This window comes from Natrix helvetica, assembly GCF_964273705.1.
Source record: "Natrix helvetica genome assembly, chromosome: 2".
NCBI lineage: Eukaryota > Metazoa > Chordata > Lepidosauria > Squamata > Natricidae > Natrix > Natrix helvetica.
In genome coordinates, this window is record NC_138552.1 from 243218983 (window position 1) to 243243559 (window position 24577).

A 24577-nucleotide genomic window follows, 5' to 3' on the forward strand; every position below is an offset into this window, starting at 1 on the left:
GCAAATGGTTCATTTGATATAGATTTTTAATACAATGATCATCATGCAGGATGAATTAATCATATGGTCTTCAAAATAAAGATTTACATTTACATATCAATGAGTATTGTGCTTAATAGCTCACATTAGCACTAGGAAGTATACAAAAATGTTTCCTCTATTTTTTTTCCCCTCAGTTCAATCACTGCTCCATTCCTCAGCTTTTATTTTGGATCCATCCTTTCTGCTGTATTTATCTGCTTTATCACATAATGGGAGAATTGTATTTGCATAGTAACGCAACCAATATATGCTGGGCTTTTTTCTTAGCTGATGGTGATTTAACCGAAGATACTGCTGGAGAATTTGACACATTGCTGTGACCCAAAGTCTTGATTTTGTCAGGATGTAGTGAAAAGTAGGGCAATGTGAATCATTCTAACATGTATTTTAGCCCTTGCTTTTCAGAAATATCAACTCAACATTTTTTTTGACATCTTTGTGGTAAGAACTTGTGATAAAGCTATGTTCTTGAGTAAGTCAAATTGGAACTATTCAGCCAATGTATAATGGAAAATATTAATTCTGATTTTTGTTCTGAAAACTTAGAAATTATGGTCTATCATTATGCAAATATTTCATAAATTTAAAAACAAAAATTAAAATAATAGGTTAAAGTTATTTTTATGGAGATCTACTGTTTTGTCTTCTTTCCTTTTCTTCTCCTCGAGAATACTATTATAATGACTTTATTACATTGGGTAATTATGTATTTAAGTATATAGGTATGGAATGAGCCATTACAGTCTACTGGGTAAATAATACACATTTTAGAAGCTATTTATAAATATGTATTTATCTAACAGACCAGAACGGATATTTGAAGGTATTTTCATTTACTGAGATAATATATAGCTTCTGTTTGTTTTTTAAATCTTCAGGAGATATTCCAAGTACACTGGCAAATAATATGCATTTTTTTTTACATTTAAAAATAAAATATAAGGGTATAAATAAATAAAAAATAGTTTAATATGTTTCTTTTGGAAAGATCAGAATGACTCCAAAGATGTCAAAGCTAGTCAGATATCACTGTTGCATTGCTTTTTGTCAGTTTTGTTGCAAACTTATTTTGAAATGAGTCTTTAAAAAACCTATGTTCGGTCTGCCGCTCAAATGCGTGAAACTGCCCCTCCCACATGCACACATGCCAAATATTGTAAGTATGCAGAGAAGAAATATATATATACTTTTATCTTCAAACATTTTTTTAAATAATCACTGTAATTCTTAAGTTAGTAACATGATTGTTAAGTCTGCGTTGACTGTGGTTGTCAAAGTGGACCCGGGATATGGCAATGGTCATAAATATGAACTAGTTGCCAAGCACCTAAACTCTGATCACGTCACCATGGAGATGCTGCAGTGGTCGTAAGTGTGAAAAATGGTCATAAGTTCCTTTTTTCTGTGCTATTGTAACTTTGAACAGTCACTAAATGGACTGTTGTAAGTTTAGGACCACTTGTAGTAGTATCTGTACTCAACTGGAAGACTCGAGGCTTGGGAAAAATCACTTGAGGGGGTCATTGATCTCATTAGATTTCACTAATGTCCTGAATTCCCTATTTAATAAAAGAAGAAAGAAATAGCTATGTTTTTGATTAAAATGTATACAATCTGCATTTTGTCCATGATCTCAATAAGATAGCAGAGGTCTTCTTTAATTTGGCAGATTGCAAAGCACAGTCAAAATATTGTGAAAAAGATCATAATCTAAAACCTTTCTGAGCTTCTCCTTGGCAAGTTGATAAGGGAAGCTGCACTGGGTGACAATTACTTTGGCTGCTGTGAATTTGCTCTAGTTTCTGGGCCATAATGGTAGCAAGTATCTTTCTGTATCCTAGAGGGAAACATTTTCTACCTAATTAATAACACTTCGAAGAATACCCAAGACAGTGAGCCATATCTTTCTTATTAATGGTGCTGTCTCCAAAGAGAGAATCCCTGAATCTCGACACAGTGGTGAATGTGAATGTCATATTCCTAGGTTATCCAGATATCTTTGAAAAACTGCTGATTTGCAGATGGGGAGAAGGAGCATGGAGCTTTGAAATAGCTGCATATTTTAGAAATAGTTCAGTTGTGGAATATTTCATATATAAAATCAGATGTGTAAAAACATTCTTAACACAAGATTAACAGTTACAAGAAATGCAGACATCTACATCAGACATACAGCTTTCCTAAACACATAACTTTGATCAAGGTTTACTGACTTTTTAAAATAGCGTTAAATGTGAGTCTGCTGCACAACTTTCCTTGCTTGTTAGAATAATATTTGTTCATCGTGATTATAATATTTCTGATTCACGCCACAGGTGAAAGAGACCCCATGTCTGTTAAGAAAGAATCATTTGATTAAAAACAAAAGCATGATGGTGTAAAATCTCACATCAGTTAACTAGAGTTGTTCATTTGGGGATCATTCATGTGTGCCTCTGTTTAACTCAAGCTCCTGATTGGCTGCATCAGCAAGTTAATACAATTTGACCAATAAGTTGATAAACAAGGAAATGTTTTTTTCCCAAAGAAATATATTTTGTTTCAGATAATGTGGGTCATAAAAGAGCAAATTGTATTTCAAAATAATTTACAACAGAATGATATCCTAGGATTCTACTTATATTGACAATAGGTTAATCATATTGAAATCAATAAGGTCTTATGCATATGATAGTCAAAAATTTCCTGGATGAAATGATAAACCATTGGGTTCTCACTTGTCATAAATATTTTAATATTTAATGGGAAGGATTACAGTTCTTTCAGTGTATTTGGTCAAACCACTGCAATGCTCGGTAGACCAAGAAACAAGTAAACGGCTTAATATTTGCCGTGCCCTTTCATGTCAAACTTCTAAATCCTTCTAAAATCTTACATTTTGAAATCAAGCATGCCAAGACAGAGTGATCAGAAAGGCACATGTTTAAATAGGAGTGGGAAGAAAGAGAGACAATTATGAGGCTTTCTATATCTAGATTCTTCCTTTGGCCAGGACAGAATCCATAGGAAAGAATTGTGTATAAATATATCCCAAGGATTTCACAGAGCCTTGAATAGTATAGTTTTCCCATAGGACTGTTTTTATTATGAAATTTTCTAAGTTTCGTTGCAAGTCAAAATCTTAACATCAAGATATTTTACATGTTTTCATATGTATCAGTAAATAATGGATTAGTGAATAATCACTGAGGCATGTTTTAAAATGAATTCAATGAGGTTTTGAATCTGCTGCAATCTAGTCTGTAATTTACTAGAGAGTGGTGCAGAGAAATAAAAGATTTACAATCATATGCAAATTTTCATGTTTTTAGTAATAGCGGGATAAGAAATGCTGTGGAAACATATGCACACACTTGACCTGCTGTTCATCCTTATTGATGAAGAATATAAATCAAAGACCACCTACCCACCCTCCCTGTTTATTTATTTATTTGTGCTTGCCTTAATAGTTCTTGTAAATTTTCATGGAGTCATTGATGAGTGTGCACAATGGGCAGCAAACTATAGAAGGCACTAGTTTTAAGATACGTGGGAACCATTAAAGAAAAGCGAGATATGGGCAAAGAAATATATTGAGCTAGAATGTGGGTGTCTACTCCAATATGGCTGCCAGCTTAAAAATCACTTTCCCCTGTCCCCACTCACAAGTTATCATTTCATCTCTATCATGGTCAGTCACCCTCAAAAAAAAAAAAAAGATAACAGATGATCAACGATCATCTCATGAAGACCAGAAAAATCTTTGTGCGATATTTTGGCCTTATGTTAATAGGAAAATCATTGCCATCATAATGCCATCATTAATCAAAATAAAAGGAAAAGAAACTATAAAGATTGATTTGGCAAGAGATATGTAGAGAGATGTCTGGTGCTGTTAAATGCCCAAAGCTGTTCAGTTAGTGTTAATGTCTATAACAAGATGTAATGATTTTGATGTTAAAAATAATATACTGATTGTGAAAACAGAGTAGCGGCTTTATGTATATAGTGAAAGCAATTATGGTATGACTTGTAAATAGATATTGTATGAAGAGTGTGTGTGTATATATATATATCTCCCTTTATTTATTTATCAGCACAAATACAACATATATATATATATATATATATATATATATATATATGTGTGTGTGTGTGTGTGTGTGTGTGTGTGTGTGTGTGTGTGTGTGTGTGTGTGTGTGTGTGTGTGTGTGTGTGTGTGTGTGTGTTGTAATTGTACTGATAAATAAATAAAGGGAGACTAGGATAGATCTATTTCGAGCTAATTAGCTCTCATCAGCTAGCCATTCCCTTACTGGGATTAGAACCCGGGCTAGCTGATGAGAGCTAATTAGCTCGAAATAGATCTATCCTAGTCTCCCTTTATTTATTTATCAGTACAATTACAACACAAATATAAAAAGGCAACAGTAAAAATAAAAATATGGTTTTCTGCCTGCATGGTCTTTGTGATAAGCCGAAGGACAGAAAGTGGGAGTGACCTTCCTCCCATATTTAGTCATACCAGGGGTTGTAACATAAATATATATACACATACACACTCTTCATACAATATCTATTTACAAGTCATACCATAATTGCTTTCACTATATAGATAAAGCCACTACTCTGTTTTCCTAAAAAATAAGATCTCTCCAGATAATAAGCCCAATCGGACTTTTAGCGCATGCGCTAAAATAAGCTCTCCCCCCAAAATAAGCCCTCCCTGAAAATATTGCAACACAGAGGCAGCCATGAAGTGACCATGCTCCCCGCCTCCTACACCTCCCCCCTCTCCGCCCCCCCCTCTCTCTATCTATATCTATATCTACATCTACATCTACATCTACATCTACATCTACATCTATCTATCTATCTATTGAACCTATTTGGTAATACATAACAATAAACAGTGCAATACTTATTTGTATTTATTAGTGTTTAGCAGCAGCAGCTGTTCAACTGGAAGTATTGTCTTTTTGTTCTGCTATCTAGGAAGGAGATTTGGCTTGACCAGGATAATTATATCAGAATATGTACAATAAAAGAAAATCTGCAAGAAACATTTAAGTCCTTAAACAAAACAGGAGACCATATATTTTCTTCCAAGTGAGGAAAATTTCAAGATGTCTTTGGAAGGCATGTGATAAATGATTGGTAAATTTAACCCAATTTTGATTGATCAATTAACTCTTCACCCAGAAAGTTATTTTTTCAAAGGTTTTGGGACTCATCCTTTAAAGGTTTAGTATTGACATAACAGAGACATATAACCTGTAGTTGGGATGTCTGTGGTATTGGCAGTTTCCATAGCAAAGGAAGGTACTAAATCATTTATTTATCAATGATAGCTCTAATAAAAACTGTCATAGTGCCATTTTAAAAGCCTCAGAAAGAGTCATTTCCCTGAAACCATCTAAGGCATTCAAAGGCAATCCACTTCTGAGTATATGTCAAATGAAGTACCTGACTTGTCTGATGGACATTGGCCACATAGGTATTGGAAATGCCTCGTATATAATTTGAAATGAATGAATGAGTTGTAGTGATCTGGCTTTAGCTGTTTAGCTCATTTTCCATTCTCTGTAATCTTCATCAAAGCAAGTGTCCTTTATAGTCTTGTCTCATGCTATACTTTACCAAACTTAGCCAGCAAAAAAATATGGAAATGCTGTAAGATACAAATGCTAGTGGGGAGGGGGAAGTCTAGTTATGTTATTGTTTATTTCTATTGGCTTTTGTATTCTCCATTGTGTATCGTTTTTCAGATCTTTTAAAGATAGTACATACAGTACATATTTATATATGTACTGAAGATATTGGACAATCATTTGTCTGAAATGACATGTAAGCCACCTAGAGCATACAGACCAAATATTTATAAGCCGCCTAGAGTCGCTATGAGTAGGTGGCTATATTAATTTTCTAAAATAAATAAATAAAATATAGGATTTCCTGCTTGAGCAGAGCATTGGACTAGATTCTAGAAGACTTCCAAGGTCCATAACTTTGTTATTCTGTTATATGAGGAAATCCCCATCAGAAATATATTTGAAGAAATTGTTTATTTGCCTCGCATCTCATCTCACCTTCAAGAACTTTCAAAGGAATACACAGAGTAAGAACACAAAGTAATTCTACAATGAATAAAAGAAGAAGAAGAAAGGTCGAATTCATGGTTTTAGAAATCTTTCCCAAGTACTGCATTTTCTGTCATCTCAAACCAATGTGCCTGCATTTGTGTCTAGATTTATAGTTTATCTTTATCTGTGGCTTCATCCTAGGTAGCTATTATAGCTGCCTTGCCTTGGATATTGTTTAGGCCTGATAGATCTATCTGAAGTTTATCAAAGGAAAGCTGAGTGGCTAATAGCCATTGGGTCCAGCTGAGGATGAAATATGAGCCATCAGCCTTGGTAATGGCTGTAAAATTTCATAATTACACAGCCTTTATTACATTGCATAATGATCCTGAAGCAGTATGGAACAATTAATTAAGATTTTCAACCGTGGCTCTTTCAGAAATTAAAGGTGCTGGTGGCTGAAAACACAGCGAAGGGAGAATGTCTAATTCTAAAAGTGTTAAGGGTCGTTTTGAAACACTTCCCATGAAGTACAGTTTCCATGAAGTGGCATGAATGAAACAATACTAGTTAGGTAACTAACTTTTTGAGTAACTAACATTCATGGATTATTTTGCAAATTAAGTTATATTCATTGTACGAAAATTGTCAAAGGAAATGTCAGCAAGTTTCTCCGTCCACCCTGTTAAACTAGAATTTAGCTAGTAATTTGTAACACCTGTAACTCAGTTGCATTAATATTACCTAGGGCAGGGGTCAGCAAACTGCGGCTCTGGAGCCACATGTGGCTCTTTCCTCCCTCTGCTGTGGCTACATCACCGGTCGGCATCACAATTTTGAAGGAGCTTCTGATGACGGGGTGGGAAGAGAAGCACAGTGCACCAGGAGAAGACTCTATGGCAAGGGAAGGGTTTTCCACTGGTCTCCACAATTGATAGGGCTTTCGGTTATGACAAGTAGAGGAAAAAGTATGCCGCGCTAGGAGGACACTCTATGGTGGGAGAACTGAACTTCCGGTCAGCTCCAGAATTGAACAGGGGGCTTCCAGTTAGGAACTTTGTAGTTCCTGGTGTTTTCTTTTCTGTGGGAAATGGGTCCAAATGGCTCTTTGAGCGTTTAAGTTTGCCGACCCCTGACCTAGGGCATTACACAGTATGGGAGAATTGTATAATTATGCACTATATTTTATTGAACCATTTAAAAAAATCTCTATTCCATCCTTCTTGAACCAGGAACCCTGCAGATATTTTGGGAGACAACTCTGAATTGTGCGCATGTGCGCTATTGTGCATGCATGCCACAACCAAAATTCAATGACGCCTGCTCACCTGCGCATGTGTACATGCCCCCCTCCCCATGCCTGTGTGTGTTACCCACACACACACTGGGAGACACACACCGCCCTCTCCAATCTCCGGAGCCTTTCCTGAAGCCTGGGGAGGGTGAAAACAGCCTCCCCTGGCTCCCGGAGGCCTCCGGGAAGCCAGAAATGGATCATTTCCAAACTTCCGGTTAGCATGTTGGGCCTGTTTTTGCCCTCCCCAAGCTCCAGAAGCTTTCCTGAAGCCTCAGGAGAGCAAAAAACAGGCCAACCAGAAGTTCGTTTCTGAACTTCCAGTTGGCCCTTTAGGCCTGTTTTTCACCCTCACCTCACCGGGCTCTGGAGGCCTTCCTAAATCCTGGGGAGGGCAAAAATGGCCTTCCCCGGCCCTCCAGAAGGCCTAAAATTAGGTGTGAGATGTACGCATGGGCGCCTGAGCTGATGGCTCATGTGCTGGCAAACATGGCTCCGTGTGCCACCTGTGGTACTCGTGCCATAGGTTCGCCATCTCGGATTTAGGAATTCTATTTCGACCTCCCAGATTTGTCAAGAGCCTTGGGATTTTTTGGTGGTTTCCTATCCAGGTTGTGCATGGGTTAAATATTATTTAGCAAAACTCAGCTAAATTCTGCAGTTTGTTGTGGGACTCGGTTAGAACAGGTCCAAAAATGAAGTGTTTGTTCTTAGCAAGCACAAGCACATGCACCGAATGGGTTTGGTTAGAAGGATTGAAACCATTTATTTATTTATGTAGCGTATGACATAACAAACATAGATTTACAATGTTTATTAACATTTCCTCTAAATTAAAAAAAAACACAATAATGTTAAAAAGATCTATATTCAGATATCAATGACTAGGCCAATTAACCATTGAAATGCAACATTGTTTGTCTGAAAAAATAATAATCAGAAACTGGACCGGTATATGTCTTCAGCTTACAGCCAGTCACAAATCTACAATTTGACATGGGACCCTGCAGTCACACTGAGGGGAGGATGCTATACTCCATTTATACAATGAATCCTAGCAGATGCCATGTGAGGTGCGACTCTCATTCAAGATTGTTCATTGCTGGCTAGGTAATTCATAACCTGATATCTTTTGTGTAGAATCATCAATATGTCTTCCTGTGTCTGGGGACTCAGCAACTCATTGGGCTTTCCATTGGAATCAGTGTTAAAGTTGTTAAGCACATGTTGTGCAAGTGCCAGGGGGGCTTCCCACATTTTAGTTTTCCCATTGAGAAGTGGGAAAGGTAAGGAAGAGTTGTTCATAATTTATACTTCTCACTAGTGTATCTTGTCTTCTTAGAACTGGTGGTGCCATGTGGCTCAGAACAGAAAGCCAATAAATAGGAGTGGTTTTAATCCGGGGTGGGTTCCGGCAGTCACTACTGCTGGTTCGCTCGTGTGCGCCCTTGATATGTGCTGTGTGTGCATGCGCACTGCAATTAAAAGGGTTCTGCACATGCACAGAACTGAAAAACAAGATGGCAGCACCAATGGCGCCAACCGGGGAACCAGTTTGGGGGTGTGGGAGGCCTGGGCCGCTGCCAGTTCCACTGACCCAGGCCGCCAAACACTACTAGTTTTGTCGAAGTGGTCCGAAGCGGTAGAAACCCACCACTGGTTGTAATACATCCGCTTATAATCCTAATAGTGTCATTCAGTCTGACATCTAGTTTACTATTATGGCAGCTGTTAAGGGGCAGAGTATTCTGGTGCAGAGTAGACCAATCCTAGGGCTGATGTTCTGAGGATAGCAGCTGAAGCTCCCTGTTTAGTTCTACTTAATTTCTGAAGACCAAACGATCTGTGACACTAAAAGTATCATGTAATGTGGTTTTTGTGATGATTTTCCCGCTTTTACTACTAATGAGGATAGCATCTTTCAGGATTGTTGCAATTGGGGTGCATATGTAAGGGTTTTATTTATTTATATTTCCCTTTATAGTGCCTAATGACAAGTTCCTATTGGTCACTTCCTGTTTTGGACTAGGGTTTGGGTCTTAAGAGTTCCAGGTACCTGAACAGAATATATTATGACCACCAAGAATTAAAACATAGCTATAAAGTCCTGTAATTTTAATTGCCTTCCTTATTTCTCTTTATCTGACCTCCTGAAGGGGCCTGTCCTGCCATCCTGTAGAGGTCTGCAACTGATATTTCTGTCCTTTGTTGCAAGCTTAACTCTTATTCCTGATAGGTGTGATAGAGAAGGGTGGAGTGATGCCAAGCACTATTTCTGTCTACACTGTGACACTGAAGTCAGGGAAGATCATTGCTTTGAGTTTGATTTTATTACAATGCTGTATTTTAACTGAGCCACGAGGAAAGACCAGCAAATGAAAATAAATGAAGAAATAAATATGTGCTGTCTAGATATTGTTAAAAAATGATAATTTAAAACAACTTATAGCCCGTCACATTTATATTGATGGGTTTCTTGTGTAACCATTTGAAAAATCAATACATGGCTCAAGTCTGAAAGGAACTTATCGAGGTGGTAATAAAGCTGAAGAAACTCAAATGAAGAACCTATGAACTACACTCTTGAAATTCTCCTGCTTCTAAAACAGAGCCATCTGCCTAGAATACTGCCTCCTCCTCTTGCTGATTTGATATGGATTTCACATAATATGTGTTATGTTTTTTTAAATATTTTGTGCTGTGCTGAGGGTTCCCTTGGGTGCCTTTTAATTATAAACTTTTGCCAGAAAATTTAGAACCGATTAAATGCTTGGTTCATCGAGGAGTTGGCCGCTTGAAGTTCTTTTGTCGAGTCATTTATTCCCTTAATAGGAATTTTCTGATTGGTTGTCATTCTTGTTCACCTACTGGGTGTCACTGCCTCTAAAACACTTGTCATTCTTTAATGGAAACAAAATAGTCATTGCTGTCAGAGCTGCAATGTCATTCCACTACCCCTTGCTGTGTCGGCAATAGTGAAAATGACAGAGCGGCTCTCAGTAGGGGTAATTAAAATGTAAATATTGATATTTTATTATTTGAAATTACTTTCCAGTGCGGCATTTAATATCTCTCCATCTGTGCGGCTCTGTTTAGCGGTCACTTTAGTGCAGCTCTGGGATGCCAAGCGGTGGCTTGATCCCCGTTATGTCAAAATGCTTGTTGCTGCTTAATTTTGATATCTAATTAAGTGGAAAAGTACAGTCCACACTGTAATCCATGGCATCTTAACCAGCTGCTTGGGTATATTTAGAATTAATCTCCACTATGGAATCATCCTAATGTATGCAATTAAGAGTCTGCCAATGGCTAATTAGGTGTATTAGAATCAGGCTGTTGCCCCCCCCTCCGCACACACATACACGCACACACACATGGATATTTTCTTTTCTTGAACTGTTGCAGACTTCAGATACTCTCCTTTCTCAAGTAGCTTAACAAGTCAGACAGGGTTGGTCTCCAACAGGGGATGCCCAGAGCTCAGTATTGAAATTCAAGATGCAGATGCTGAGTGATGAAATTCTACACCACATTTAAAGAGGTTTTTTTTTTTTAATGGAACCTAGTCTTCCTGAAGTCACTGAAAAAAGCCTAGGTTTGAAAGATTTTTCTCATTTCTTCCTGTGAAGTTTACCAAACAACCCTTAGAAAATATATAATGAGTTTACTGTTTAAAAAAATATGTAGAAGATTAAAAAAAACGAGCAAACAAAAAAGCTTAATTTAATCCTCCCTTGGGTCAATGGTCAAAAGTAACTCAGTCCATTAAGATTACTTTAACAGTTTAGACATAGCAATTGGAGCTATCTTAGAATCAAGGAGGTGATAGTGATTTTGATGGTATTTTATATTTACAATACAAATCATAGACTGATTATTGGGTAAAGTGGCTTCTTAATAGCTCCAGTCCATGAAGTTGCTTAAATTGTGATGTTGAAATTTAGTGTATGACAATTGGTTCCATTCTTTACTTCCACCTTTGTATTCCTGGTGAAGGAGTGAAGAGAATAGGCAGAACATTTAGAACAAGTAAGAATGTTTGTCCTAAAATATCTGAGGACCTGTTTTATGCCAATATGTATAAATGAGCAGGAAATCCAGCCACAGAAAAATGCTGTCTAGATATTGTGATATATCACGTTGAAACATAAGGCAGATCTTCTACTCATAATCACAAAATAATGTTGTGTCACTAAATAATCATTCAATTAATTAGACAATCTCGTATCTGTCTCTCAATTCTACTAGTAAGATCTGCCACCAGTGAGCCTCTACTAAGCAGACAGCAAATGGAGCACGGAAAATGATGTGGAAAGGGCCAGGAGAAAGATCATGCCTGGAAAGAGGCCCACTTTACCCAAAGTTTATAAGTTCTGCATGCTTATCAACTAATCCTAACATTTGCTTTTGTTTCTTGAAAATGAAAAGATTATCCTTTGTTTTTTTCTTGAGCAAATTAGATAATATAACTATACTTTTGCATTGAACATTGTTTTCTACTTTTGTTTTTTTAAAGCTAATTGTTTTAAATAATGGAATTAAAATTAAAACTTAGATCCGTTGGGGGGAGGGCACCCATTTTCTCAAGAGAAGATAGGATAACATGAATCTTCTAAATCCAATTGCTCATAAAAACCACCCTATCCTATTTTACAACAAGCCTTTCCTATGAATTCCTGACTCAGAGATTAATAAATTCAAATCTATTCTCAGATAATAGTTCTGTTAAAATGCTGTTCAATTTTTAGTCTTAAGCACTTAGAAAATACTGCAATGAAATTAATTAAATAAAAGCTTTGACTCAGACTCCATTCATGGTGACTTATATAGATACCTCAATTCAGACCCGATAGCAAACTTGGTCTCCCTACTCCAACTTTCAATTGCAGCCCACAGCCACAAGTTTTCCCACCCTCCCAATTCTCCATTGATGTATATATCAGGGTCAACCCTGCCTACTATCTAAATCAGCCAAGCTGGGTAGGAAAATTTCCATTTAGCAGGGCGCTGTTAATGAACAGTTCAAATTACAAAAAGACAATGGTATTTTAAGAGTTTTTGCAATTTTACGTTTATAGGCATCATTGCAAAAGAACAGCAGGGATATTTAGGCTGAAATTTGCATTTCTTAAGAGAGGGGAAGAAGTAATTCCCTCCTTTTCTAAACGGCTTCTTTATAAAAGCAAATAATGCAAATAGGTTTTTTTAAAAAAATATATGCTTTTATGGTATTTGAGGATCCAAAGGACTTCAGCAGCTGGACTTAGGCGTGAAGCTGTCCAACTTTTAATACATCAATATGAACTTCGAGTGCTGCAGATTTGGGACTCCTCCTTGTCCTTTTCTCCCCAACATTCAACTTGTTCTCCAAGTTGTTCTTCTGAAGTTTGTTATGTAAGTCTTAATAGAAGGTGTGTGTCTGTGTGTCCATTGAAATATACCTAACTGGCATTTAAATTATATTAACACCTTTTTGTACATTCTGAGTGAGAGATCACACTAGCCAAGTGTCTTTCCTGGTCGTAAATGTCTAATTTGCTGTTTTTAAATTGTTGTGAATCTTCCTTCCTTAGTCCTGCTGCATGAATTCTCTGTTGCAGATATTTCTGACAAGTGGACGTTAGCTTAGTGAGAATCCATTGTTCTTAATGGATTGATAAGGACGTGCAGTGCGAATGCATTTTCATTGCCTTACGAGCTCTCTGCTCTTGTTTCAGGGAGATGAAAATCACATGGCGATAAAAGCCCTGGGTTTCTCCCTCTCTTTTGTTGCACTTGCTGTGAGGCTTGTTGGAAAGGTGTTTATGGTCAGGAGTTTTCCTGGTCTCTGTTAGAAACCATTTATGTTTTCTATGAAGCTACATTTAAAAGAAAGATGAAAGGACATGAAAAGTACAATTTAAATAAAAAAGGGATATAAACCATGTTCTTAAATAATAAAAATAGACCGTGACACAATTGGACTTTTAAACTCTGTGTGGAATATATTTGGGATAAAGAGCTTTACTGTAACATTTATGTCCTGAATGAAATGATCAAAAACCTCCATGTAATATTAATATTAATAATCCCAAATAATTGGTGCCTCTGTCTTTTGCAGATAAATAAATGGTTAGGATTCAGTCTCTGAATCTGGGGGTTTTACTATATTTATACAATAAACCTAGGAAATGACAAATGTCCTTTAGATTCCACTTAAAACCACAAAATAATTTGGCCCAGCTACTGCTCCGCTACCTGGGATGATGGAAAGATTTTGAAAAAGCTCAGGAGCAAATCTCCCATTTGAAAGCATGTGCGATGAATGTTATGATGAAGTACAAGTTCTATACTCACTTGCAAATGGACTCTTATCAGATTCGGTCTTCTAAATAAAGCTTAGTTCAGTTCAAATTTATGTAGAATTGCTATGTTCAAACTATGGCAGGTGTCAGCTGTCTGGCAGATCCCAAATAAGACTGAACTTATTGCTACTTGGAGATCATCACTAAATACCAGGATGTAAGTTAGACTGAGAATCTGGGGAGGGGGCTATTTCAGAAGAGGCAATGGCAAACTGCTGTTGTTTTGTTGCTTTAAAAACAATGTGCCAAGAAATCACCAGGGGAAAAAAACCCTATATTTGAGAGAGTGTTTATGTTTTACCTGCTGAGACATTACACTTGGTACATGGTCAATAGGCAATTGACTCAAGAGTTAATGATGTTAGGTGTCTTGTATGATTTCAAAACAAGGGACATGGTGGCTCAGTGGCTAAGATGCTGAGCTTGTTGATCAGAAAGGTCAGCAGTTCAGCAGTTCAAATCCCTATCGCCATGTAACAGACTGAGCTCCTGTCCGGGTTTCTGCCAACCTAGCAGTTCGAAAGCATGTAAAAATGCAAGTAGAAAAAAAATAGAAACCACCTCTGGTAGTAAGGTAACAGCACTCCATGTGCCTTCGGTGTTTAGTCATGCCGTCCACATACCACGGAGATGTCTTTGGACAGTGCTGGCTCTTCAGCTTTGAAACGGAGAAGAGTCATGATCGACTAGCTTCCCCTTAAAAGAGCAGTGAAATAGCTGGTCAGTTGTGCAAAAAAGGAGGAAGTAACGTTCTATTGCATAAACCTATATTCAGGTGACAGTAACCTTGGTGCAATGAAGGTTTATTTAAATTATTTCCCAATCCAAATACTTTTTTTAATGATTTTTATTTGTTATGAGTCCCAACATAGTCAGTCAGATGTTTAGATTGGATATAATATTTTACTCACCTATGGATCTTTCCCAAGGACCTGAGATAGGCTGATGTTTGATGGTATTAAAGGTACTCTTGCAGGATGTAAGCTATTCTGAGTAAAGCTACCTCCTTGCAATTGACTGATGGGATTTTGTCAATGCCAATAACATTCAGGTGACGCGCCAGAAGTTTTGGGATTGCAGCTAAAACTTCTATCATTATTGATATATCTTTGCTTGCTTTTGCCTCAGTTATTCTATTTCTATTTGCATGTATTTATATTTGTGTTTTCCAGGTCTTTCTCTTCTATTTTGCTGTTCTCACATACATGGAGACATGTCCAGTGTCCAGACTTCCTACTGACAATTGTTAAGTCTGGGATGTTGTTGTTCTTGTGATTGATTGCACAGATAGGCAGATATTTAGACCAGATTTGGCATTTTTATCCACCTGGTTTATTCCACGGACCTGGGATAGGCAGATCTAGTAGTAAAAGTATTGTTGCAGGATGTAAGCTATGATGATAATGATGATTATTATTATTGTGTTTGGATTGCTGCAACAACTTGCTCAGACTATTTCTGTGGCATTTTTAAATCTCTCAGAAAATCTGTCTTCACTGGTCAGTTGAGTTCTGCCACAGCCCACAGTTTTTCAAATGAACTTGGATCAATGCTAGTCACTGCCTTGTCTCATAAGTGTTCTTACCACTCATCCCAAAGGCAAACAGTTTGATCATGACTCTGAACTGATGACACTTTGGTTAATCAATAGATCCAGTAACCAAATCCCTATTTTCTTCATCTCCCAAAGCTGTGAGTTTCCTAGAAATCACAAATGTCCAGCAAACATCTTTTGCAGCTGTGTTAGTGATCTTGGTTTGTTATGTTCTCAATTTGTTTATAGTTCAGTTTATTTAATCCCTTGGCTATGTTGATGGCTTTGGTTATGTTTCAACAGTGGTGTCATGCCTCAGAGGTGATATGATTCTTTCCCAGGCAAAGATATGACACAAAGAATATGATCAATATTCTTGTTGGTAAAGTACTTTTCATCATCTTACAGCCTTGTCTGACAATTGTAATAATTAGAAGAATTCTGTGAAGTCAATGTGAAGTCTATATACACAAGCCTGCTCTGATGCTTCTAGCAACAAACTGGAAGACTCAGACCTTGAAATTAAGCAGCATAATGGTGACTGGTGGAAGGTTTTTGCTTTGAATGGATTCTTCATGAAAACCTTTGTGGCCAGAGATATCTTTTTTAAACCTTTGTACAATTCTACCATGTGTTTCCTGAAAGATCAATGTAGAGGACAGAATGTATTTTGTATATCATACTACTACAACTTTAAAGAGTGGCTTGGTGACTCAGTGGTTAAGGTGCTGAGTATGTTGGAAAAAAGGAAACAATACAGCCTGTCCAAAAGGGTACTGTGGTCGATGGTATTGAAGGCTGCTGAGAGATCAAGAACAGAAAAGATGGTTGCACTACTCATATATTGCCCTGACCAAAGATCTTTGACAAGTGTGACCAATGTCATTTCTGTCCCATAACCAGGCCTAAATCCTGAATGGAAAGGGGTCCAGATAATATGTTTTATCTGAACTCTCTGAAGTTGCCAAGCAGCCACCTAAAATGGGAAATGGAAAACTGAACAAAAGTTGTCAATGCAGGGGGTGGTGGTCAATTGATGCTTTCACCAACCAAGCAGGATAAGGATCTAATTGACAGGTGGTTCCACTGACAGCATCGAGGACCCTGTCCATTTCATCAGGTCCAACAGGGTCAAACTGTTCCCAGTTAACTGGGCAAGACCATTCCCTGGACATTCCACATGGACTTGCACCATGTGTGGGTTCCAGCTAGAAACAAACCTGAGTGACTTTGTCCACTAGGTGTTGAGCAGATTCCACAATTCCTCCATGAACCATTGGAAGAATCAGAAGCGATGAGTGAAGAGAGGCTGCGTACGTGCAATCCTATCCAGAGTCCTGGTCTACAACATTGTAGAAGAAGAAGCCACTAGGTGGCTGAACCAAGGATAGAAAGGATTAACTCATTGCTACTTTCCATAAAATAAATATGTTTCTAGGCATAACATAGCTGGCTGATGCAGCTCACAAAACATAATCACAAAACTACTCAGAACAAATCATTTCACAATTATTTCAATGACTGAGTTGGAGCAAGTGATAAAATAAATGCTTTCAATTCTAACAGCTTCTTTTGGGACAATCATTGGTGACCCCATTTCAAACAACTATTTATAAATAACTGAATCTCATATTTCTCTTCTATATCATTTTATCTAAAATATCATTTCTTTTTATAAATGTTATAGTTTGATAGAAACAGGTCAGGAAAGCTCCAAAATGAAACGGAACCTCTAGGCTATATATCCAATGAAGTGAACTACAGCTCACAGAAGTTATGCTATTTAATACAATTTGTTTGTTATAAAGGTGCTTACCGGGTTCCTGATTTTCTACTGCTTAGATACTATGCATTGTTTCCAGGTCAATAGCATATCAAAACAAAACTTATGGACAGAAATCTAGGATTCTACTTTTTTAAAACACTTAGGCAGATTAAATAATATACAACACTGTCTAGATAGCATGATTATGTTAGATTTTTCTATTGAAAATTATCTAAGAATGTTTTTACTTTTTTATTTAAAGAATTGAAGTAACTTGTTCTATTGTTATTTAAATGATTTCTTTTTTAATCCTTTCATTTCCAGTGGAAAAAACAAGACAAAATATAACTGGTCAAAGTTATCATTTAAAATACCTAAATGACGTCTAACATTATAATTGACATAGACCTATTCTGTTAGTAGAGAAATATGAGGTGCACACAATATAAATTTGTGCTCGCACAGAGCATTTTCTCTCACGTAAAAAAGCAGGAATCCTCTGCACGCTTTGAGGATTTGGACTGTGACCAATAGGTATTAGATGCTTGTAGTGTATTTTATTTCCAGAATGGAACAAAAGAATTCAAATAAATGGAAAGGATCAGAGACAAAGGCAGAGAATACAGCAACTGGCATTCCTTTCCAATTGTTGATACTATAATATTTTGCCAGTGCTCTTGTAACAGTATAATTGTTTTTTTTAAAAAAACGGCATGCTAAGGGTACTGTAGATAAACCACAAATGTGCCTCCAGTGTCTATAAAATCCTAAACAGACTGTAGAAGAGTGTCTTTGGGAATGATAATGATTTAGGCTTGTTATCTTAGGGACGGCTGCTATGCAAGAAGCAAATGAAAAGCAAGTGGACAAAACAGTCTGTTTTAAAAGAATGTGTACTATATAGCCACACAAATGTACTGCAGCTGAAGAATTAATTTCACTAGACAGAATATTGTGGAGGGTTTATGTGGGAGAAACACCAAGGGCTTTGTTGCCATCTATATTTTATTTTCTTATAGTGCTTTATGAATATAGGGAAATGAAGACAGAAGGAAAGAATCAGGCAAGTCACTAACTTGCCTCCCTCCCCTCCGTGCATACTTTGTGATAACGGAGAGTCATTAGGTTCTAATTACCAATGAAGTGGAAGGTTCTTTTTTGTTGAAAACTCTGTTTATAGCAACAGTGCAATCTACTGAGGAAGAGAGGTAGATGGGGGAGGTGATAGATAGCTCACAAATCATTGCCCTTGTTTTTTGGCTATTTACAAGAAACCGCATAGAATGGTAGTGGTTTGCATTCAGCATCGTTAAAGTGGAAGAAAATGCCTTGTAGGGGTTAACTTCTTATGCCTGCACTGCAGCCTATTTCTGTCAACACTGGACTTGGGAAACAAACATTTATGCTTTGTGAAATGGAAGTGTATTTTTGAAGACTAGCCGTCAGATATTTTTTGCCCTTCACACTTTCAAATGCTTAGCCTTTTTTCTAAGTTGACTGCAAAGAGCATCAGTTTGCCAGACTAAAAGAGAGATGGTGGGGGATTTGGTGTGGGGGGAGGAAGGGGCAGAAAGTAAGCGAGAAAAAGAATGGGTAAAGGGCTGGGTTGTCTTGACAAGTGCCCATGGCGTCACCATCAAATATATGAGTTTCAAGTAGAAGATGGCAGGAGGGGTTGGCACAGCACATGCTTCCTTCCAGCCTATGACCTCTGGCTACCTGATTCTTGAGAAGCTTTTCAATCCTTCCAAATGATGTTATTCCAAACTGTCATCTGGTTTACTCAGAGCACACTGTCTCGCAAATAAACATGCTATTTAACTGCAGGTCAAGGTACAGAGCCATTCTGCTAGCAAAATGCCTGAGATACATTAAATGGCACTGACATGAAGAGAGAGATGAAGAGGGATCAAAGTTGTCAGCAGCATGCATGGAATTGGTCTGCACTAGGGGGGGAAATGCACCATCGTGTAATGAAATGTATTTTTTAAAGCCATAATATAGTTGAACATTTAAAATTATGACTTGTCAAATGCTAGGGAGTAAGGGAGCGGGTGTGGCAAAATTCAAAGTTTAGGGCAACGCTAGCCAAGCACTGTCTTCTAGATTTGGGAAGAGCTCAGAGCTGTGTGGCTGGAAATAGTTCATTTAAATATGGTTAATGGGAAATGGCTTCATATAGCGTTTGGAGATTTTATATACGGTTTTAAAAGATCACTTTTTATGAAAATATGGATATCTATTTTTCCCTTATTGTACAGTGGTTTATTACAATGGCTGGTATTTTTTCCACAGAATATTTAAATGAACATTCACATTGGTTTATTCTGCAGGCCCTTATACTTTGAATAACGGTATTTTATTTACCAAGTTGTTGTGATTCTTGTTTGCTTTTCTAAACAACCGAAAAACATTTTAAGTTTCATTTTATTAATTAAAACTCAGATATAAAGTTAAGCTTTAACAGCTCTGGTATTTTTTAAAAATCTCCCGTCTATCACCACCACCATCAAGAAAAAAGGTTTACATTGGATGCCTAGTAATAAAATAAGATTTTACTAAACATAAAAAGAACATGGCATAAAAATTTCCACAATTCTATCTCCTGCATTTTATTTCCTTTTATGAAAAAGGAAGAAACTGCACACGTGTGCACACCTGTGTATTTTCTATTGACATAAACAAAATGTTTCATTCACAATTAGGGGCAACATATTTCCTGCAGGAGTAAAAAGCAGTCCTGGGGAATTGTGTAGAAATATGAAAAACTGAAGAAATGAGAAGCCATTTGCACATTTTTAAAGTTCTGACCAAATATCCCTTTATTTAAAAAAAAATAGAGTTCGCATTGGAGGGTTCTTTTTAATGTTTTAATGCCTGTTAGCTACTTTAATTGCTAGCAAAGCCCACTGTAATTTAAATTTAAAAAAAAATAAAAAGTAAAATGCACAAATTAGCATATAAATCAAAAGCAGGAAAGTGGAGAAGCTTTGGGAGGAATAGAAAGGAAAATGATTGAAATTGAAACCTCTTTAGAGGTTTTATTGCTTTTTTTATTTATTTATTTGCTTAATTAAATGCCCCTGAAGTGTGTGAAACATGGTTATAGTTAAAAAGCACTGCTACTTTGTAAATCGTAGGGACAAAGGGCTCTTCTGACTTTAAAGTTTCCATGCACGTAAATGTCAATAGAGTGCCTTCTCCATCATCAGCACTAAATTCACATTGATGCCTCTTTTCTTCTCTGTATTGATCCTTCCATGAGAACGTAGATTTGTATCTGTTAATTAATGCGTCCTGAAACAGCGTTTGTATTAATCAGGCAGATAAGAAAAATTGGATGCCTGCACCCTCATGACAACCGTAAAAGTGCTGGCCCTGATAAAAATCATGGACGGACCTCAATAAAAAAGTTCCTCCTTCCACTCAATAAACTAATCATCCCTGCTTTTAATTATTCGGCAGAAAGATGTGTGGAGATTGGAGAATGTGTAAATCTATTTACTAACAGCAGTGTCTGGGAGGGAGAATGGGCCTGTCACACAGGACACTGCTGCAGGCAACGTTCTCTGTCCATCTGCTTCTTGAGAGAGAGAGAGAGAGAGAGAGAGGGAGGGAGGGAGGGAGGGAGGGAGGGAGGCTGGAGCTAATTGCAAATAGGCCTTCCATTTTAAGACCCTTTCAAATTATTATTTCTGTTTCATTTCCTTCCATTTCCCATAAGAAGCGTGGGGCTAGCCCCTTGTCATTTTTCAAAGAGATTGGCTTTGATGTGGTTGATCTTCTTTTGGGGACATGACACACGTCCTCTTATAAATAAAGAACAGAATACAGTATGGAAAAATGTAAATAAGAATTAAGAAATAATGAAACGGAATGGAGGCGGCGTCTCGATAAAGTCCGTCTCTTTCAAAGCATGTCTCCTGGCCTGGAGAGAGACTTTTGATTTCTTTTAATCCAAATGCATTGGGATCCAACTTGTGCAGCAGGCTGAATCTAAATTGATGTCTAATTCTTGTGGCTCACGTTTTCACCACCGTGTTTTGGCAAAATTCTGTGTGTTTTAAGATAAATGAGCAGCAGCAACCAAGGCCTATTCTTTCTCTAGGATCCCCATCAATGCACTTGTGAGCAGCTCCATAAGTCGCACACAGAGAGCTTTAGACGTGTCTTAAGTCCCGCCCCACCCCCTTAAGAAAAGCTTGACTAATCCCTTTTGATGATTTTATTAACTCCTGGGTGGTTGCAGGTGCCAACTGGCAAAGTACGATATTTCATGGATAGGCCAGGAAATCTTTCCTTCCCTGGGACCTCCTGTGATAGGAGCTTTGTCAAGCAGAGATAATAAATTAACAGCTACTGTAAATAGGTGCCTGAAAAGGTATGGCTATAAAGAGGTTTGCCCTTAGTGATCCTATTAAAAAGGAAAGGAGAGATAGTGAAACAAAAGCAAAACCTAAATTCATTAAGCGTTATTATATATATTTTTTTCTTTCTCTCTCTCTCTCTCTCTCTCAAAGTGATGGTGTGATTACTATTCACTTGGCACTTTAATGTGCCATTCTGTTATTTGAGCAGTGTGGTGGAGGGAGAGGCTATTATAGAAGTAATTAGCGTCTTTTCTGGAAAGGGTAGGTCTTACTGAGGTTGAAGTTCAAAAAGCACTTTGCCTGGTTGTTGTGATCATCACTTAATTCTATTAAGGTATCAAATTACCTCTCCTTTAAAATGATTTTTTCCCCATTTTTGTTTAAAAATGCACTCTGCCTTCAAAGGAGACCTTGAAATCTTTAAAATATGGTATGAAGGCTATGCAGAAGTAACTGAATTCAGTGATGCTTACTCTGTGGTAAGTAACAGTGTAGATAAGATTTCAGGCACTGTCATACCTTTTATTCTTTCTCTTTCAGCCATGACAATTATTGTTTCTAGATTTGATATAGGCCATATTAGATGCTACTGAATCTGGGTAACAAGTCTCGACAATTTATTTGAGGAAATGCATTCTTAAATACTGAATAAAATGCAACAGGCTTCTCGGCCTAAAATTACAATAAGCCAGAGATATACTGAATTGTTTTTATCTGAAGTGCTTTTGCTTTAACTATTTTATGTCTGCTGACATGAGAGATCTGAGAGGGTAGAATCTGTAAATACACATTGCTGACTTACATAATAAAAACAAGCACACGGGTAAAGTTATAATGCAGAATTATGAGGGGCCAGTACAATTTTAATTATGTTTCTGTGTACTTTCCTTCCCGGTTTAGGATTTTCCACTTTATCGCTTGCTGACCAGATGAGCCTTCTGCAGAGTGCTTGGATGGAGATTTTAATTCTGGGCGTAGTGTACCGATCACTTTCCTTTGAGGATGAGCTTGTCTATGCTGAAGACTATATTATGGATGAAGACCAGTCTAAATTAGCAGGCCTTCTTGACCTCAACAATGCCATTCTGCAACTGGTAAAAAAATACAAGAGCATGAAGCTGGAGAAAGAAGAGTTTGTCACCCTCAAAGCTATCGCGCTTGCTAATTCAGGTTGGCAGATTGGCATGATGGCTCATGTCATTTTCCCCCTTCCTCTAATACCTTCTGCATGACAGTTTCTAAATATGACTGTCTAAGAATACGAAATTTGTAATCATACTACTGCAGAATAGTGTTGATAGACTAGAAACAAGGTAGTTCAAATTAAGGGAAGATCTATGATTATAAATATTTGTTTATGCTGAGTTCCCAATTTGGTTAAAAGATGCTGTAAAATTCAGGCAGTATTAACAGCAAAGATGCTTTTCAATAAACATAAATGTCATTCTGCTTAAATCCATTTCATAATCCAGATAAGTCTAATCAGTCTGCTAAAACCCACTAGAATGGAAGGGCCCATGACTAAATGCAATATATGATCTATTTCAATCTAGCTACTAAACACTGTGAACTCAATACCGAAGGTGAACTCTGGTTTTATTAGAGAAGGGAGCAAGTCATGTTTTAACCTTATTGAAATGGTACAAATTTGACTGTTTTATGCTAGATGGTTAAATGCCTAATGTAATTTGTGCAGACGAAGGGTAAGAATTCAAGGAAGGATTCTTCTCTGCATTTGAACTTAAAAGTGCTGAAGCAGTGAGCCAGTGTTTGATAAGTGAAAAATCGTTTGTTCTTTGTTGTTTTTCCCTTTGTGCCTCTCTAACACTTTATTGTGGTCTCTTAGCATTTGCATAAAGTTCATGATAGATCCCTCTTTAATGACGTGCCGATCATTAGATACCTGTGTGTCGATAACATGCTCTGATGCTATGTACCATTGACAGTCACACCGTGCCCCTCCATCTACTTTTGTTTTGACCCTATCTTTGAACTTTATCTTGGTTGCTGGCCAGTAGTTTTCCCTTTAATTACAAGAAGGAAACTGTCAATAAAATCTGTTAAATGGGATGCAATGAGTGGCTTGAATGGGCGGATGGCTATTTGTTCAAATTCTGCAGCTTTCAAGGTATTGACAGTTTGTTTTCTGGGGCCATATGTGACGATCAATCTCAGGCTGGGCTCAGCCGCGCTGAAAAATGAAAAACCAGATTGCTTTTGCTTACTTGTGGATGACGACTTGTGATTTGGTGCGGTCCTAGTGAGATGAGGCCTTCTGCCCAAATTGTCCCCACGAGAGCCAGGATGCGTGACTGTTTTCAGAAATAATTTTTTAATTGATTTTGTAATTAACAGTTCATCTACAATATTGACACATGAATCTTCAGATTGATAGGAGGAAAATTGTTTTCAACAATGAAGTTGTACTTTCCGATTTGTCTTCATAATGGGATCTAGCATTTTGCATTTTAATTAGAGTTTCAATTGAAAAACAAATAAAAATGAAGAATGAAAAATATCCATAAGAAATATAAATGCCTTAATCAATTGACATAAGTGTAAGCAGCTGTTGCCATAATACACATTCTAGTGGTCATCTCAGATTCTCATTTTATTGGAATAAGCTTTCCCCAAATTAAAGTTATAAAACATTATGAAATGTTCATATAATCGTCATAATTCATTATGTTTACTGATAAAATAAATAAGTCAGAAACCATGCACAGTTTGTATAAAAAGACACATTTTAAAAGCATTTTGAATGACAGCAAAGCTTCGCACATTTGGAAATGACGGAGACAGTATTTTACTTTGACCTGCAGAGATTTAAAATGACATTCACTGAAATCATCAGCTTAGCATAAACATCTGGCTTGATTCAATAATAATTAATGCTCTTTTGTGCTCTAAATCAGTGAACAGTTTTTACAGTAACCTTCCTGCCTCCCCTTCTTCTCTATTGTACCCATGCATAAACAGATAAAACAAGATAAAGTGAACAAAACATCACCATTATTATAGTCCCAATTCATAGGGACTTGAAATAAAAAGATTTAAAAAAGAACGAAGGGATGTCTGAAAAGCCAAAATGTAGCTGCGATTTGGAATATAAAGAGATCCAGATTTTATTCTAATGGTTTCACTTATCCTGAACCCAATTTTTCAT

At 37.1% G+C, this 24577-nt stretch overlaps 1 protein-coding gene across 4 annotated transcripts in view; it reads left to right on the forward strand.

The window, feature by feature from the left end:
• Nucleotides 1-24577, forward strand: part of ESRRG (estrogen related receptor gamma) — a 195346-nt gene that overhangs the window by 157101 nt on the left and 13668 nt on the right. For all 4 annotated transcript variants that reach the window (XM_081942198.1, XM_081942197.1, XM_081942199.1 and 1 more), the window contains one exon: nucleotides 22312-22581. In XM_081942198.1, the coding sequence (XP_081798324.1) occupies nucleotides 22312-22581 (270 nt within the window). The remainder of the gene's footprint in view (nucleotides 1-22311; nucleotides 22582-24577) is intronic.